We start from the raw sequence: 19,557 nt of genomic DNA on the forward strand, positions 1-19,557 counted from the left end.
AGCAGTATTTTGATGCCAAAACACCACCAGCAATAGTTTTTAGAGCACCTCAGAGTGCACTTGCAGATACACAGGACTGGCCGTCCTCATAGAAACTGTGGATGTGCAGAGATGGATGCAAAGCCATGAATGCCATCCCAACCCCACAGCCTTTTTATCTTTGCCTTCTCCCAACACTGTGTAAATACTTAAATTTAATTTGAGGCAACAAGCAGCACAGGATCCTCTGTCACAACAGCTCTGAATGACACAACCCTGCTCTCGACAGCTCGCCTTCCCAGCGAAGGGGCTACTCGCACACGCCGGAGAATGACACGGATTCGGCTGACCGCAACCAGCTCAGCAACGCCACGCAGCGCAACCCAAGGAAGGTCACGGTGCACCTCCCCAGCAGACCGGCATCATCAAAGAGGCACGAAGAGGTCACCTGGGTCATAAATAACACTTTAATCACCTTTTCCAACAGAATAAAAAATGAACATATCAAAGCGGTGCAGTGGCAAGCCCCACCTCTCCGCATCCCTCCCTGCACACGCTCGGCTTCCTGTGTTTGGGCTTGTTTAGCACCGGCATTAACGATCACATTTCCAATGCTCTTCCAAGGCCTTTCCGTGCCTTCGCAACCGCCCAGCTCCAGCTCCTTAGGTCCTCCCACCTCCCGCTCGTGCGGGTGGCACACAAAATGCCAAGTCAGCAGAAACCACACCATCTTTTTTTTCCCAGACAAGTCCTACACCACCATCTCTGCTCCCAGGTGTTGTCCTACTGCTGCCAGCCCGGTACAGGGCAGACAGAGGCGGAGATGTACAAGAAACATGTATAAAGGTTGGGAAGCAAAAGGGTGAGAGGGAAACAGCGCTGGAGGTGAAGAGAGGACAGTACGGTGGTTTTTCCATGCCACCCTTCCACTGCCCAACTTGCTGTGGGCTGACACTCAGCCTGCGAGATGCATGAACAGATTTTCACCAGAACATCCCCAGTCCTCTAAAAGATGGAGAACTGGTGACTCATGGAAGCAAAGTGCATTAAGAGCCAGAGCCGTGCTGGCAGGTACTGAGAATAAACATAACCTTTGCTGAACTTGTGCAGAGGTACAGAAATGTTTTAACATCTTCCAGGACATCTCCTGCCTCACCTTTGGATATACAAGTTCTGGCTGGAAGACTGGGAAGAAAGAGAAGGAAAAGAGAAGAGCTGCAGGGGAGTGAGCTGGAGGAGGATGGGATGGACCGAAGAGATCAATCCGCTGTCTCCTGACAGCTACCGGTGGACTCATCTACCCAGGGGACCACACTCATCAAAGCCAGGCTGCCCTTTTCTGGAGCAACAAGTGTGCCACGAGAGTCAGCGTGGACCAGCACAGGCTTCCGATGAGCCAGGAGCACGTCTGCTCCATGCAGGACTTGTGGGCAGCAGCACAGCTCTGCAGCCGGAGATGCTGCACCTGCAGCTCAGCCCAGACAGAGAAGAGCAAACACAAGACTTCTGAAACCTGTCCCTGCAGATTAGCCCTCCACGTGTCACAAATGACGTCATGCCTTGGGTTCGCCTCAGTCCTCAGGGCCACCTCCTACCTGCTGACAGCTCCCACAGCCTCAGCATTTCTGCTTTGGGAGTCTTAAACTAGGTGGTCTTAAAAATAGAGAGGAATTTTGGAATACAGGCAGGTCAGTGATTACGCAGTGATAAAAACGCAGCTACTACGCAATTAACACAACGGCACGTGGCCACACTGCCAGATCAGCGCAGAAAGACGGCAGAGCATCTGCTGGAGCTGCCAGGGCACCAAGAGACGGGGGATGCGGGAGCTGCTGGCAGCCCTCAGCACAAAGTGCTGGGAAGAAGAGGAGGTAGGAACGGGAAGGGACTAAATTCCCTCTGTAATTTCCTCCCTAAATCCCAGTTAAACACATTGACTATCAAAAGAGCTCAGAGCGACTGCAGATTGCCACAGGCAGCGGGAATGCCTGCTGTCTCCCCATGCCAGCAGGAGGGTGCCAGCTGAAAATTAAGCATTGGGTGCCATAGCCAGCATCTCCCCGTGTCTCGCCGGCCACGGCAAGCAGTGTCCTCAAAAATGCCAAAGTCAAGTTGAGCAGCAAGAGGCAGCCCAGGGTGGGGAGAGGAGCCCATGGCTATTTTTCCACTCGCGGTGCACAAATAAGCTCCTATTTTATCGCTAGCACTAGGGTAGATGGCTTCATAAATCAGGACAAACAGCACACTTACGTTTCAAATTCGTCAGAGCTGCAAGTAGCAAAAACCAGACAGGTTTTAGTGAAAAAAAAAAAAATTGGCAGGACGATTGTGGAGGGGAGAAGGATCAGAGCAATTTTAAAAAGAGAAGGAAAGGAGTTCCCTTGCCCAAGACTTTCTCTGCACCCATAATAAGCCCGGCAAACCCAAAATGAGAGATTATGTAAAGTCTGTAATTGAAGGAGTGAAAGCCACAGTTAAAACAATCTAAAAAGGCCAAGCCCTGAGAAAGGCAACTCAAATCCCTTATCTTTTGATGGAAAAGAATGTGCTCCCTGAGATTAATGACGTGTTTACCCGAAAGGAAATCGCCGCCCTTCTGAAGCAGCGAGTGTTTGTTCCTCCCGAGCCCCTGTTTTCTGCTCCAGAGCTGATCTCCCAAACCTCCTGTTTAAAGTCAACACACAATAACGGCTTCCTGCTGCCGCAGGCTCCGAGGGATCCCACCATTAACCCTCTCCCGAAAACCACCCTCCACTGCACCTGCCCGGCCCGGCCACTGCAAACAGGGACAAAAATGGGGTATTTTGGTCACGCTTCCATCACCAGCATGGAGACAGGCATCACACCGGTGGCTGCCAGCAACCTTGCTGCAGGGCGATGAATCACCCCCCTGCATAAATATTTCTCGGTTGAACAGACAAATTAGCAAGCGTGGGGACTGACAGCGCTGTCGAGGGGAAGCACTCACTGTCTATTTTCCTGTCTTGCTCCTCTCCGAAGTCTCCGGACGCAGAAGGGCGACCTCTTCTCAGGTTGCTTGGGGTTTCAGCAGCATGGCCTGCCGCAGGATGCTCTTGGAGAGAGGTTTAACACCAGCCGGTGCAATGTTCTGCTGTCTTACAGGACGCAGGGAGAAGCACTTGTGCACTGAAAACCCTCGAGCGAGCAAGAAATCCTAGAGCAGAAGCGCTGGAGGGCGATCTGTTTGAGGAAACCTGCAAAAGAACTCACTCAGGGACCACCAGTCCTTTGCATACTTGGCGAACCCAAGTATTCGCATCCTCCCCCTCTGCCCAGCTCATCAGGCTTGGAGACTGTTTAGCCTGGAGGAGAGAAGACTGAGAGTGGATCTCATCGATGCTTATAAGGATCTCAAGGGCGGGTGACTAGAGTATGGGGCCAGGCTCTTTTCAGTGGTGCCCGGCGACAGGGCAAGGGGCAACGGGCACAAGCTGGAACACAGGAAATTCCATCTCAACGTGAGGAAAAACTTCTTTACTTTGAGGGAGACAGGGCACTGGCACAGGCTGCCCAGAGAGGTGGTGGAGTCTCTGTCTCTGGAGACATTCAAAACCCACCTGGACGTGTTCCTGTGCAACTGTTCTACGTGACCCTGCCCTGGCAGGGGGTTGGACTGGATGATCTCAGAAGTCCCCTTCCAACCCCTACTGTTCTGTGATTCTGTAGACCCCGAGAAGGGGACTCAAGCCCTAGGGGTGGCTGACCCCCAGTAAATGCACTCGCACGCCACCCCAATCTTCTCCTGGTCTGGGGACCTCAGAGCATCCCGACCATCAGAGCCACCAGGTCACGAGCATCCTCCTCTCCCTAAAGCCAACAGGCCTGCAATAAGGGGTCCTGGCCAACAGCTATAAATAGCACAGAAGGCAAAATAAACAAAGGGAGCTGCTTAAATCAGTCTCCAATGTTCATATTTAGCTAACAGGGCAATTTTCATCTGCAGGATGCTGTCACCTCTCTCAAATCGTGAAGCAGCTGACACTTCCCCTGAGCTCTCCCCAGCCACGTCGTGGCTCCTGTGGGACTGGGCTGGGTGGGGGGAAACACTAATTTCTGCCCAGCTCCCATGCGCCTGCTTTATCTCCACCTCGGCTTCTCAAGAGGACAGAGAAGTGAAAAACCACCAGTGTACAAAAGAGGACACACAGAGCCCAAAAGCGCCCACACAGGCAGCTCCTCATCACGGAACTCCGGTGCCTCAGCACTGCTTAAATAAAGGAAAACTCAGGAATGTGCCCATGGCAGTAGCTAGCAGAGTCCTTTGACACTTATTCTGTCTGTACAGGTTGTTGGGTTTTAATTATTTTTTTTTAAAAAGCCAAAAAATGTATAATTTCTGTAGGTGGAATATCTGAAATTTTGGTTAGGAGAAAAAAGGAAGAGACTTTAACATGGGTATTTCAACTTTATATAAAGTCCACTTGTGCTTTATATTATTTAATGCGAAGCACCAGACTTGCCGTAATATATAAAATCCTTCCACTGCTATTTTATTTTTTGATGTGGTATCCGCCACCTGGCTTGTTCAGCGGTATTCCAACCAGCCAGAGGAAATGGGTTTTATTCACTACAAAGAGGACGAGAAGTAAAATGTTCCTTGCTTCACCCTTTTTCTAGGAAAATAGTTTGCATCAATGGGATATTATTATTAATTATAGAGTGGTATTCCTTGGAAGTCAGGCCCAGAGTCCCTGGTTGAGGGAGGCTCTGCAGAACTTCTCCGATGAAAAAGCCCAGCCTTGAGAAATCAGAATTTAGGCTGAGTCAAGGCGCAACAATGGGAGGAAAATGGAGGGTATTTGAGCAGCAGCAGCGATGACACACATCCTTTGGGCTCGTTGGAGTGACCTCCTTTCTAACTCGGAGCCGCTCTGTGTATTGCTTGGGACAAAGCCCAATCCCTGTCAATCAAATCCCCATCTTTCAAAAGAAAGCAGTTGACCAAAGTGTAACATAATCCACCGGACCCTGCCACGGTCTACAGAGCCTTCTGCCATGGTCTACAGAGCCTTCTGCCATGGTCTACAGAGCCTTCTGCCATACTCATGATGAGGTCATCCCGTACTTCCAAGTTAGGGATATATTATGCAGATGACAATGGTATTTTCAAAAGAAAACTACTCCGTCTGTTGATGTTTTGATTCTCTGTCCAAAACAATACTTTGATTTTATTTTGGGGAGGTTCTCGTTATCCTCTATACCACACACACAGCTACAGCTTCAAGGCTAGTTTCAAACTGCAAATCAAACAGGAAATCAAACAGTGTTTGATTGTGGAAAGGTTGAGCAAGATGTTGTCCCTTAAAAGGATTTTTTTTTTGTTTGTTTGAAACTATTAATTGAATTCAGTTTAAATCGGAGAATACATTTTCCCTACCAAAATCACGTTTTTCAACAAATGCATTTCCCCTTTGAGTAGAAAAGAAAACCAGCAAGAACCACCAGGCCGTCATCCAGGCCAGCAAAGGCACAACCAGGCTAAAATCTCTTACCTGCAGGCAAAAAAGGCCAAAAATTGTTAACACAAGCCAGCAGAGAAGATGATGAGCAGTAGATAAGGACCTGTGTCCCACGCAAAGTCTTCTCTTTAGCTTAGGGGAAGAATGCGAACTAGAAGTGAAGCGGCTGGAGAAAGAATCTAGTATCTAGAAATTATCTTCATAAATTAAATCCTTAAATAAGGAAAGCTGATTCAGGGCACAACTGAACTGTGACTGGAATTAAGCACCAGGGGAATGAAAAAAGAGGAGGTAAAATACCTCCATCATTTGAAAACAATTATGTAGTGTCACCAAAAAAAAAAAAAAAAAAAGAAAAAAAATCAATGCAATTAAATAAAGCTGTCCTGTTTAAACAAAGCAACGGGGAGAGATGGAGAGATTATGGGATGATATATATCTTCCTCGAGCCAGTCAGATTTATTAGGTCTCTAGCATTAAACAAGTCACTGCTAAACAGAGAGCCTGCATGGGAGGTTTTATGGGGGGAGCGGGTGGGGAAAGCCCACGTGAAGGCAGCGCCCAGTGGGGGACAAAGCCAGACGAGGCATTTCAGGATTTCTTTACAAGCTCTAGGAAGACGAGCTTAGCGTCGCCTCGCAGGGGAACAGCAAAGAAATTAAAGGTTAAACCAACCGCCTACAAAATCTCCTGGATAAATCAGGAGCAGTATTACCCATTAAACAAGTTTAAACCCGTGACAGCCTCAGCAAACCCCCTCCCACTCCAGGGATGGACCTGGGCCAGCCCTGCCCGGATGGCACTGTGCCGCAGCACATTTTGGGGTGCCGAGGGAGGCCAGGACCTTCCTCCTCCTCAGCACAGGCGGCAGAGGGCTGCTCGCTCCCAGGCCCCACGTGCCCCCTCAGACGGCTCAGCCTGGAGAAGAGAAGACCAAAGCAGAGCACAAGAAGTCTTCCAAGCAAGGTGGTTTAACGCAGAAAGGAAGGACACCCAGCTGGTCCCCAAGTCCTCGAGAGACCCAAAGCGGTGGGTTTGGGCTGCAGGAAGCGGGGCTTAGCTCAGGATAGCTGCGACTGGAGACGGGTCCCCAGGGATGCAGCGGAGGATCCATTGCCGGAAATACTTAAGAGCAGGTTAGATGCATATGGCACCCCCAGCACAGCCCGGCGGGCGTAGGAGGGCAGGGACCCGCAGGCTCTGAGACCTCCTCCCCTCCTCCTTACCCACCTCCTCGGAGATGCTCAGGGTGGTGGGCTCAGAAATCCCGCCTGGCTCTGGGATGCCAGCCCCGGCCACTGGCGAGGAGCAGCAGCTGTTCCGACACTCCGAGCATCCATCGGCAGGCGAGACCACTGCTCCTCAACAGCATCCTACTGCCAGGTGTCCTCCAGCGAGGAAACACCGTGAAAACCTACCTACAAACAGGGCAGCAGAGTGGAACCATGCCGGAAAGTTACATCCCAACCTCATTTTTTCTACTTTTTCTTTTCTTTTTTTTTTTTTTTAAAAATAAACTGCTTTAAATACCTACTTCAGAGAGCCCGGACAGAGTGGTGTAGCTTTCCTCTCACTATCTAAATAAGGCCCCTAACAATGTTATCACTTTTCAAAACACATCTGTCCCGCAGCTCCTAGCCCAGACAATTGGCAGGTAACCAGTTAATAAATGTCTTCGCCAGACTGTTGAATAGGCTGGCCCCCGCTCAAGAGTGATGTCAGGGCCATTCAATGCGCTATAATTGGAAAAACCTGGGGAAAGCAATCCCATGTTTTTTAATAAATAAAGAGCGTATTAGCAGCCTCCTGCTTTTATTCACTACGGTGTCTACCTTGTTCGGTAGCAAAGTGGGATTATTTTTTTTTTTTTCTGCTGACGCTCGCTCGGTGATTTCTACTTGGAACTTGATGCCAGTTTCCAGATGTGTCTCAGGCCAGGAAGTCAGCAATCAGCCTGGATAAAGCCTCTGGGATTCGTTGCAGATCATCTTCTGACACACACATCCTTCCTGCACCCTCTCTTATGAAAATGGGGCACACCCCTCGTACCCAAAAATACAATAAAACAACCCAGAGCCAAGCAAAAGCCCCTGATTAGGACGCTTTGATCACTTTCACATTAAATATGTGAGAATATACCTAATTAATTCAATCTATCAAAGCCCCCGAGGCACCGTTTGAGGGGTCTTTACAACACTGGAGTGTTTATATACATAAATCACCTTAACAATTGCAGGTTCCCCGTCTGCTGGAGCGGCCCCAGGCGAAGCTCCTCTCCTGCAGCTCCTCACCAGTGGTACCCACGGCAGAGCATCAGCTCCCCTGGCTCGGCCACGGGACGCCTGCGGGGGATGAATGGTCCAAAGGACTCATCCTCGGAGGGAGAAGCGAGAATAATAAATGTTTTCTGCGCTCTGTGTGAGCAGCTTCGGGAAGCTAAAACCCAAGTGGGTGCGATGAAGGATGTGGTTTGCATGGAAAATAATCCCAAGCAGGGGCACCCTGACAGCAACGCGCCTTTCAAGCCTCCCCGTGTCCCTGGGAAATGAACTACCCGGGTTTCCCAGCTGGGCTCCACGCTCGCCCCAACCCCACGGTACCATCTGCTGCAGGATGGGGCAAGGGGGGGTTCCCAGCCCAAGAGGACCTAATTATTGCATTCCCAACAAAAGAATTTTATTTTTTTTTCCCCCAGGCACTTAAGATGCTGTTGTCAGGCCTCTTTCGCTCACATGGCGATTCCTTTCATCTCCCCAACAAAGTGCGACCAAATTAACACCAGCTCTCTTCCCAACAACCACCACCACCCCCCCCGATGCGCTCCCGCAGCCGCTCTGTTTCAACAGGGCACCTGAGAGCCGCTGCCAAAACAGGAAAGCAGGCGCCTAATTGAAAGGGAGTATTTGGGAGTCACCCTACACAAAAATTAGCAGAGATATGCTAGGAAAATAAAAACGTGGGCATTAACGGCGGGCTTATCTTCTTTTTCCATGACTCTAACGTTCGGGACGTGAAGAGGCCAAAAAGTTTCACATACTGTTCTGAGGAGCTGGTCACGGAAAGGAGCATCCTCTCCTTTACATTCGCCGCCCCCACCCCCCCAAGATAATTCAGGCTGATTTTGAGGCATGGACCTCCAGAGTTAAAATGCAAACATACACAAGCCAGAAAAACCCCGTATTGCTACCACGGGTCTGGCTTAGTTATGGGTTGAGAAGTCAAGCGCTGCCTGATTTCAATTCACCTGCGTTAGGTTTGGTAAAAACACTAAGCTATGCCTGGGGAGAAAGAGAATACGGACGTTTCCCATCCCAAGGAAGGAGCATGGGGGTTTCCATTTCTGGAGGTGGGACTGAATTTTAAGGTGAGTGGCCAGAGACAGCTCAAGGAGGCTGGTTTTCAGGCAGCACGGGGAGCCCTTCTCCTCGCTGCCCACCCCTGGCCAAGATCCCAGCCTGGGACCGTGACCCGTCCCTGGGGGAAGCGCCAGCCAGAGCCAAGGGGAGGATTTGGGATTAACTCCAAAAAAAATCCCCCACACACACCCTGCGGAAAGGAGCAAAAGCCCTCGGGGCCAGGCAGAGGGACGCCGCAGCCTGGCAGGGAGCAGCAGGCAGCCCTGCCTGCACTCTCAGCGGGGTCACCGGCATCTGGACAAGGGACCCAGTGCATTCCCTGTCCGCTGGAGCCGCTCAGATCCTCCAGCCCCAGCTCCGGGCTGCAGGAGCCCGGCCGGCTCTCGGAGCGGGAGCGAGCCACCGCAATGGAGAGAAAAGGAGAAAAAGCAGCGGGAAGCCCTGCCGAGAAGCCCCCTTTTGTGTAAACACGCTCCGTCCTCAAACTAAAAATAAAGGCAAACCACAGGAAGGGAGTGAGTGCTTGGACAATATCCGATTTGGTGTGTGCCTGGGTGTGAGCTGAGGGAATGGGGAGAAGAGCAGGGGACTCCACCCAGCGCAACCACACAAAGGCAGCCGTTTAAGACCTTCAAGATGGACAGGCATTCCTGGAGATTATTTAAATCCAAATAACTGCTGCTTGGCAGATGCACAGTCCTTTGGTATGTGCGCAGCACTTGGAAATGTTAAGTGAGGGAAAAGGCTGCCATGGTAGGAACAGGAAAGGCAGGATGTTCGCACAAAGCCATTTTACAGGTTTGGAGACGGAGACCCAAGGCTGTGAACTGAAACCCCATAAACCTCTCATAAAACAAGGCAGCAACCCAGGCAAGATGTCAACCGAAATCTTCCCAGCTCACAGGTCTGTCCCCAAAAATCACTTCTCCCTGCACACTGCCCTTCGCATCTCAGTCGCTGAACCAGACCCAAAGCAACTGCCTGCTCCGATGGCTGCAGAGAGCGGATCACCCGTGCTCGGGGCGGGAAAGGATGCAGCTAAAGCACAGCGGGCAAGAACAGAAGAACGGAATGGAAGATGCAGTATTTTGCCCAAGGCTGAGGATAATTAATATCTCAGTCGACTGCCCATCTCAAAGCGGTCTCAAATGCTTCCCCGGGTGCTGGGCTCTGATTCACAGCACCCCACCACTGCCACCAGCCGACTCTCAAAGGATGGGGCGTCACCGACACCTGCAAGTCCCACCCGCACCCTCCTGCGCTTGCCTTGCCGGAGGGATGCTTTGCTGACGGATGCAATCCCACCCAAGAGACAGGCATCCATCCATGATCCATGCCCTGCAGAAAGCAGTGCAAGACAGAGCGAGGAGGCTTCTTGAAGCCCGGCGCTCAGCGTTGGTGCTGACACACCACTCAGAGGCCTTCTGGGGAAATGCAGGACTTGGGAGGAACCAACCGTTCAGCCTGGGCTTGAAACAGTTCTCTCACACAGAGCAGTCTGTAAAAGCAGAGAAACCCACAGCTCTCCCCAGCCAGCCTTAGGGTCGGGGTATGGTCCCCACCGTAGGTCCCACAGTACGGGCAATGCTGCTCTGGGGTACTGGCGTTTGGGGCTTCAATCTGGCCACCATCAGCCCAACCCATTGGAAACCCTTCTCTCTTCAGCCAGGCACAGCTAACCTGCAGCATCTGCAGTGCTCAGTCGCCTTGTTTCCCTTCCTTTCTCTATTTTCTGTCAGAAGAAAATGAGATAGTGCTTGGCAATGGAGGAAATCAAAGATGACTATGTTGACCTCCACTTGGGCATGTCCTCTGCTGATGTTCGTATTCCTCTTACTCTCTCCTCCCAGTCCCATGTTCACTTTCCTACCACCAGCTCTCACTCCAAGCATTCATTTTCTGTCTACTACTAGAAAGGTCTCTAGGTCGACGTTAAAGGTGTCCTCAGAGCACAACCAAAATTCAAACTCTCCCCCCCCCTCCATTTCCTTTAGAAAACAACTTCCTATGAAACGCAGCTGTTTGGAGCAGGTCAGTTGCTTTCTCCGCAAAACACGCCACACCGAGCACAACCGTCCTCGCTTCGTTCTCATTTCCAAGTGTCTGCTGAGACTTTTGCTGGTTTCCATTTGGGGCATTTTGTACACGCTAAACAGAAAATGCAAACGCTTTTCCCCAAGGCTCTCTCCGAGAGAGGAGCAGCTTCTGCCCCGACCCCACCGTCCTTCTACACCGTACCAGCAGCACAAAGCAGCAGCAGTGTGAAAAGACAGCGCGCCATCGGCACTACGAACACCTACACGACTTACCTCCTGCTGCCCGACTTGGCAGCTGAATCCTGACTAAATCAAAACCGAAGATCTTTCCTTTAAATCAACTTTAGCAGGTCCCGTGCAACCCCCTAAGGTGCTGCTGGACACAGGGGAAGCCAAGAAGAAGGTGACACCTTCTGTTTACTCAGCTAATTACACTTCGTTATTGCTGGAGCGGCGGCTGCAGCACTCATGGACCCCTTCCACTGCAACTCCACGTGTCTTGAGATGTGTCTCCCTGCCAACGCTCTTGGGATGAGGACAGAGGGACGGGAAGGGGACTCGGGGTGCAAACAGGGCTGCAGGTGGGAGCCCCGAACCTTGGCTTTGCCCAAGCTGGAGCCGCTGCTGCAGGCTGAAGTCAAGGCTGGGGAAGGTTAACGGGGCAGACTTGCACCCACGGCTCCTTGAAACCCCAGCAGTCACCTGCCCCAGCCCACCCACCTCCCTCCTCAGCTCCCCAACACGGCCCTGGGCAGCAAATCCAGGGGTGTGCAGCCCAGGGCCAGCGCTGGCGGCACTTCTCACCACAGCCAGGCTCTGCGTGACCTCAGGGGTCTCTGGGGAGAAGATCTCCTTAATGCCAAGTCACAATCCTCTGTTTTCGTGGGCGCAATGCTCAATGCAGAGTTGGACAGCAGAAGGCCACAAATAGCAACCACAAACGCAGCCGCTCTCGTTAGAAAACCTCCGAGTGCAAGACAAGTATAACAAGCGCACACACCGAGAGCTCGATTCCTGAGGTTAAACACCCAAATTAGTGAGCCATCTTCAGTCATGCTCCAGAAGCACTTACTCCTTGCAAAATTACGGGTTGCCTCTAAAAGGCAAAGGACAAGGACATGTCTGGAAGCGCTGAAGTCTACCTCTGCCCAGACGTGTAACTTCACAAGTACACCTAAGGAGAAAACCCCAAGGAATTAACGCCTCCTGACCCCACCGTGATGAACCCCCAGTTTTACCGGGATCAAGGTGTGTAAAGGACCCGATGACGAAGTCCAGCGTCGAGACGGCCAGCAGGAAGAGCAGCAGGAGCTGAAGCCTGATGATCCACTTCACCCCCGCCAGGTTGATGCCCAGCAGGCCCAGCAGGACAGCCAGGGAGATCCCGCGCACCACCCAGATGTTGCTGAGGCTCAGGACATCCGCGATGGACTCCGCAAAGCCAGTGATGTACATGGCCCCTGCAACGCACTGAAGGAGAGAGCTCTGTGAGAGCCCCGCAGGAGAAGAAGGGATGCCCATCTGCAGCCCCCCCACGCCCGGCTGGGGTGGGTGTTTCTGTTCAGACAGACAGACATTCGCTGTCACATTACAATCTTTAATGTTACTCTGGCCTAGAGGGACTGAGCCTTACTGCTGTAAGACAGCACGCTGCCAGGGCAGCATACCTACTGCCCGGGGAAAGAGAGAAGGCTGGGCACGAGGGCCAGCAGCCCAGCAACACTTCACTGGCTTTAAAATTTACCCTCCATTAACGCTCCAGGAGAAACCACACTGGCTTCGTTGCGGGAGAAAAGGATGAGTCAACCACTTAAGTTTCTTCCCTTCTTCTGTTTCCCTGAAGGAAAGGGTCCCCGTTCAACACCTGCCTGAAGAACAGCAGATTGCTTCCCCCTTTGTTGCCTCCCAGGGGTTATTTTTAACTCGGTGTTTAGTTTGGATATAAAGTCTGGTGTCTCACCGGCTCCCCATCCCGTTGCTGAAAGGGAGCCTGCACTTTTGAGGAGAGCGCAGTGTGCAAGCCGTGGCCCCGGAGCTCCTGGGAAAGCCGCTGGTTTCTCTCGCTGCAGGGCAGGACACACTCTGCCTGGGGTGGCCTGGAGTCTACAGGATGGGACATCTGCAGCCCCCGAGCCCACTGCCGGGCAGCAAGCCTAAATACCAGCACGTTTCCCTCCAGAGGGTCCCACTAGCTGCCATTTCAGCAACAAGCCTTTCCAGCGCCTGGCATTAGGGCTCCAAAGATGATGAGGGGACTGGAACACCTCTCTTATGAAGAAAGGCTGAGGGATTTGGGTCTTTTTAGTCTGGAAAAAAGACGACTGAGGGGGGATCTTATCAACACTTATAAATACTTAAAGGGTGGGTGTCAGGAGGATGGGGCCAGGCTCTTTTCAGTGATGCCCAGCAACAGGACAAGGGGTAACGGGCACAAACTTCAGCATAGGAAGTTCTACCTAAACATGAGGAGGAACTTCTTTACTTTGAGGGTGGCAGAGCACTGGCACAGGCTGCCCAGAGAGATGGTGGCGTCTCCAACTATGGAGACATTCAAAACCCGCCTGGACACGTTCCTGGGCAACCTGCTCTGGGTGACCCTGCTCTGGCAGGGGGGTTGGACTAGTTGATCTCCAGAGGTCCCTTCCAGCCCCAACCATTCTGTGACTCTGTGATCCCTGGCAAACCAGGTCGGGGCACACAGCTGCACTGAGTTCTAGGCTGAAATTTGCAGAAACCAGTCCCTTACGAGCCTTTGTAAACCACACACTTTGCTGGGCAAGGAACATAATTGATTCTCAACACCCAGACAAGCGCTGCCACTATCTTTGCTTTTGGGATTTTAGGGCTGGACCCGGGAAAACCTCTGCTTGCACAGACAGGTCCTACTGCAAACCACTCCAGGAAAGGAGACTGCAGAGAAAAGCACCAAACCTTGGCCTCATGGTTAGAGCTGTGGTGACCAAACACCCGTTGGTCTCCGTAGGACCTAGCAGACATGTGCTGCATTATTTAGGGCAATTTGATTAAGCCTCTCCTCAGGAGCATCCCAGGAGGACACCAAAACCCAACCAGGTCTCAGCTCACCTTGGCTGATGCAGGAGGAGCCCATCTCTGCAGCAGCCCCAGGGCACTGAGCCACCTCTCATCTCTGAGGGCATCAGCAGCATGTTGCCGGTCATTCCCCACTTGCCCCAGTCAGACCAGGGAACGGGGAATACCCCCACTTCTGGCTGGACTCGCCTCGTGACGGAGGTTACACGAGCATCTCGTAGCGGGGGAGCAGCCCGCAGCTGGCGCAAAGCACGTCGGGCAGAAAGCACGGACAACGAGAAGGGAAAGGCATCAGCTTTCGGGAGCGGGCAAAGCGTTCCTGAGCGAGCTGCCAGCTCCCACCCCGCAGCCCCCACAGGATGCCGAGGCAGGGGCCGGGGGGGGGGCCACAGCCTGACTTTTACGACCCTCAGGACAGGCTGCAACCTGATTGCTTTCCCAGACGGGGTCCGCTCGGAGAGCCAGAGTGGAAAATATGACAGGAAGGATTCTCATGTGTGGCCCATTTCCATATCTTGGCTTGTAACAGTGTTCAGTTTGCATTTTATGGACACTTGCTTTTAATCTGGAGTGAAAGGAGAAGAGGGGATTATTTTTGGTTTGGGGGTTTTTAAGGGTTTTCGGAGATTGCTGCAAGCCAGTCAGTTAAAAACAAACCTCAATAAAAATGTTTCTCTGCTCACCACATTTTATACTGTTCATAACATCTTTATGGGGGGGAGGGGGTTAAGTTACTGCAGGTTTAAGAGATTAGTTTCCGTTCCTTATGTTTACTACTTGCGTATTTCGGTGCTCCACCACCACGACAGCTCCTTGGGGCCTTTCAGAAAACCCAGAACTGAGACTCTGGGATCTCAAGAAGTCAATTAGCTGTTGGCCTTACCGCTGCCCAGCTCTCTTCCCATACCAGCTCCACTTCTGCTGGCTCCCCCGGAGAAGCAGCCAAGGCTTGCCCAGTCCCCGAGGGCACAGGGAGCACGCCAAGGCCAACCGGCCAGCCCACAGCCACTCGCTGTGCTTCAGGTGGCCACCACGGCCTCTCCCACTCCGGTTTAAGTCAAATCTCTCACCAGCAAGGGCATGTCCTGGCAATGGGGATAATTTGGGATGGGAGGGCATGTCCTGCACGGTTCACTTGTTGAGACACCCCGTTGTAACCCATGCCAGGAGGCGTATGGCCATGCACAGGCTTGCTCTTGGGCAGCAGAGCGGGGCTGAATGCTGCCCATGATGCTCTCCCATGCTGCCCAGCACACCGGAGCACCACTCAGATTTTACTTGGAGAATTACCTCCGGCCGCACGAAAGCACAAGATTAATATCTGCATTGCAAACTTTCTAAATTTTCTTTAAATAACTTCTTTTTTTTTTTAATTACCTGGCCAAAAATATAAAGGAGGCCAATGGTCCCCCCTACTCGACCTCCAAGGACAGTAGAAATCATGAAGTAAACGCCTCCACTTCCGAAGCTGCACTTCTCACACACCCCAATTCCAGATAAGACTGTCACCAGGGCAACCAGGATGACAAAAGACACCAGAAACATGCCCACTACAATGCCAGTGTTTCCCTGCAATGAAAAAAAAAAATATAAATCAAATAAAGATCAAATCATGCCAACTCCATTGAGACAGAAAAAGGACGTATCCACTTTCTGGTCACTAGTGATCAAAGAATCTGGAGTCATTACAGATTAAAACACACGCACATCCCTACTTATCTAATTAATGTAACTGATTGCCTAATTTATAGTTCCTGTTAGCACCTCTTTGAAGACCTGCCTTGTCCTGGGGCTGGACAGACCTTTGCATGAGCAGGTTCTGCGCCGTCACTGGGCTCCTGCATGAATCACTGTTTTTTGTCCTCTGGTTTGAAAAGAATGATGTCAAACAATGATTCAGCCACCGTGGGCAGGGGATCACTGCCTATCTGCACGTTTTAGAATGAAATGCTTTAAAAAAAAAAAACAAAACAAACAAACTAAACAAACAAAAACCTTTCATAACAAAAAGTAGGTTCAAAATTGAACCTCTGGGATTTGCGACAGCTGATTTATTAACAGCATCAAGCTCACATTTTAATTTTTCAGAACATTTACCTCTAAAAGCTCTGATCCTCCCAGACAATGAGATGCCAAAGAACAAAACCCCAAAGGCAACGCGGCGCGGAAGATAAATAACGCTCTCAAAAGCCAGCACACGCTGGGCCTTACCGGCGGCACGTACGCCCCGTGGCAGGCGGCTCTCGCCCTCCCTGTACTCGGGGGAGTTTTGTGCAGAGGATTCAGCCCCGAGGAGAAGAGAACTCATTTCTGCTCAGGGAGGAGGGGGGGCCCTGGGAGGAGCTGCTGCACCAGCCATGGTCCCACTGGGGATGAGGAGCAAAACCCTTTGAACAGACCCAGCTGCAGGTCCCTGTTGGCAGCTTTAATGACCAGCATCACCCCTATTTTTGAGGGTTCCGTTTGCCATTTAGGTCGGATTTTCAGAAAGCGAAGGCGCTCAGTACCTCCAAAAGCATTCAAGCACCTCTTCTGAGCTCGGGACCTTCCAACCCTCTCGCGCGCGGCTGTGATTTATTTTCCAGGGTCAAAAGTTTTCCCTCGTGCTCCAGTCCGCCTTCCCCTGCTGACGACTGGCTCAGCCCAGCACGCAGCGATTCCGACTGCACGGCCAGAAATCTCCTCCGGTGCCCAGCGCTTCGTTAACGTCTGGCTTCCCTTCCCCTGCCCTGACTCAGATTACAGGCCATGTCCACATCCCTCCTCTCCAACCTTGCTCCTGCAATGCTCATTGCTGAGGTCGCGCTAGCCTTCATGGGCTTTGTTTATCCCCAGCCCTAAAAGGCTGCTTCTCAGCTTTGGGGTTGGTTGAAATCCCAGATTTTTTATTTTTTTTCCTTCTCTCTTTTTTTTGTGAAACAACAGAAACATACGCAGGATGTTGCTATCATCATAAAATCCTATTTTGGTTCAGCATCCCGCTGCCTTTGACAGGGGCTTTATCTGGTCAGTAGGGAACGGAGCCAAGGTTTGCTACGAACGCAGCTGCTGGCTGGGTCAGCACCACAGACCGCTACAACCCCACACTCCTTCTTTAAAAGGACAATTGGTTTTTTTCTTCAGCAGCTTACACTCAGGTTAAAAGGGTTAATAAATACGACACGCTTCAGTTAAAAAAAAAAAAAAAAAGGAAAAAAAAAAGAAAAAAAGCGCACACACACACACAAACATACACATCAGCTTTGGGCTTTCCCAGAATCTGCTGGTGGCACCAGGCTATGGCAGCAGCTAGTTAATGCACAATCCAGTGGTTCCCGCAGGAGAAAGGGTTAACACGAAGACCAGGGAGGAAGGCTGGACTCACAGCAGCAATAGGAAGGAGAGAAAGTGGGAAGAAAAAGCCCCCATTAGACACTGATGCCTATCTACGCGCTCCTGCTGGAGGGGGTTAGTGCAGCCTTACCACAGCCCTGAACCTTTCAGCAACATTAGGGTCCCCTGGAATTGCAAAGCTCCACCAGCCCCTGCTCTGGAAATCTATAGCTAAAGCCTGACTCTGCGAACGGCTCAACTTGACTCTCCTCTGCCAGGGGAGCTCTCTGCCAACCCCGACTTCTCCTCCCTTCCCTTTTATGCTCGCTCCCATCTGCTTCAGTTTTTCTTTTATTTACTGGCTTTATTTGTATTTGTGTTCACTCCAGCAGTAACTTGCTTTCAAAAGAGACGTGGAAGAAATAAGATCATGAGGAAAAGGGAGCTAGGAAAATCATCCCGACTTCTCCACCACGACTGCAGCTCCCCTCAAAGGCTCCAGCAAAGCCATTTTCAATAGAGAGTGCAAGTGGCTTCCTGCTCCTTTTGGAAGACGTCCACCGTGCCTGTGACACGAACTCTGCCCAAAGCTCAAATTCCCACCCATCCCTGCTGGAGCTTTCCTTCTTCTAAGGGGAAATGTTATGGGACGATACAACATTTTGCATCGGGAGGGGAGCAGAGACGCTCTTCCAGGCTCTGACCCTGGGTGAGATACTATTCTGGATCCACAAGTGGAAGTCCCTTTGATAGCAATGACATTTTCGCCTGACCAAGGATCGCCATTCAAGACGTCGGGGATTCCAATATTGACATTTTGGAAGAGACCTGCTTCTTCAGTGGGGTTGGGAAGATGGCTGAGTAGCTGTAACTGTGGCAATATGCTTTACCTGAAAAACAGTTATTTCATCCCAACAATACCACACACGGGTGTCCCTGGTCATTGTCAAGGTCCGTTGTTGTGTTTTCCTTTTTCTTTCCTAAAGCTAAAATAGGAAACCACTTACAAAGACCACTTCAGCTTTCCATTTTAGTGAAACTTTTTGAAATGCTACAAAATACCAGAGGACATAACCAGCTCACTGCCTACTATGAGCAGCAAAGAATCCAAAACCACCTGGGAGACACAAGGTAAGGAGATGAGGAGAAAAATGCCTATTCACACATTCAACCAAGTCAGCGCTCACTCACCACGAGCCATCCCGTCCTCAGGAAAAGAACCACTCCAAAAATGTTGATCATGCAGGAGGTGAAGACACCATCCCACGTTCCAAAAAGCACCGGCTCCCACACAAACAGCTGGATCTTCCACCAGGGCTTGGTCTGCGTTTGAGATACCTAGAGGAAAGCAAAGCTTTTGGTTTTACCTCTTGTGCTTCACAAACAGGCTGCAGAAGTGGTGCAGCAGCCCGCCACCAACAGTGGGATGGCCACCAACAGCTGCTGACATCACTTTGCTGCAAGTTGTCTCTAAGATGAAGGGGCAGCAGAGCTGCTGGGATCCCTGAGCCCTGGAAGAGCGGGTTCCCTGTAATACCCTGTTTATATTCTTGTAGGATAAGCACAACAGAATCCTACTCAGGGTCAGCAAATTAACCCCATTGTTGTTGTTGTAACATGAACCAAAAACACCATTCAAGGGGTCCTTTCCGGAGCCTGCACCTATACATTGTGCTTCTCCTTCTGTCCCTGCCAAGCACCCCACCGAGACAAGCAGGATCCTCAGTGCACTGGAGAAGTCTCTTAGATGGGATGACAAACCAGGCTGGACCAGCTGGGACTGACAGAGTAGGTTAAGATGGCCTACTCATCCCACACAGTCACCTTCCACAGATCTGGGGATCAGGACAGCATGTTTCTAGAGGAGACACGGGACTCTGGTACTCAGGGCTCCAGTGAATTTCAGAGCTTCTGGAACCGAGAGCTGAAACTCCAGGGAAACTGCAGCTTTCCCATTGCAACTCTGGAAACCAAGTCCCCTCTTTCCCTTTCTAAATAAAGTCCCTCAGGTTTAAGTAGCAGAAAGAAGGGTGGTCTTGTTACTCCAGTCCTGTTTACCTGCCACAGAGGTGACCAGGAGGAGGTGCAGAGACCACTGGCGATGGAAACTTTGGCTATGAAGGGAAATGGCTCTCCAACATACCTGCTGTGCTTCCTCGTGGAACAGCTCTTGGACATATCCCTCACTTCTGGCACCATTCAGGCTGAACATCGTATCCTTCGCCTTGCCTCCACCTGCCCAACGCACCGCTCTAACACCGCAACAGGCGAGGCTGATCCCAGCAGAAGGTCAGCTGTTCTCCTCGGTCAAATTCCTGCGGTGCTGGATCCTCCGTTGTAGAA

The 19,557-nt window shown here is 51.3% G+C and overlaps 1 protein-coding gene across 1 annotated transcript in view; it reads right to left on the reverse strand.

Annotated features, from left to right (window-relative positions):
• SLC12A8 (solute carrier family 12 member 8) overlaps positions 1-19,438 on the reverse strand; it is a 51,197-nt gene extending 31,759 nt beyond the window's left edge. The window contains exons 1-4 of the mRNA XM_074595649.1: positions 19,358-19,438; positions 18,406-18,552; positions 15,280-15,471; positions 12,090-12,321 (exon numbers count right to left, since the gene is read on the reverse strand). Of these exons, the coding sequence (XP_074451750.1) occupies positions 12,090-12,321; positions 15,280-15,471; positions 18,406-18,552; positions 19,358-19,426 (640 nt within the window). The 5' untranslated portion in view covers positions 19,427-19,438. The remainder of the gene's footprint in view (positions 1-12,089; positions 12,322-15,279; positions 15,472-18,405; positions 18,553-19,357) is intronic.
• Positions 19,439-19,557: the final 119 nt, after the last annotated feature.

The sequence above is a fragment of the Larus michahellis genome, chromosome 7 (genome assembly GCF_964199755.1).
Source record: "Larus michahellis chromosome 7, bLarMic1.1, whole genome shotgun sequence".
Lineage (NCBI taxonomy): Eukaryota > Metazoa > Chordata > Aves > Charadriiformes > Laridae > Larus > Larus michahellis.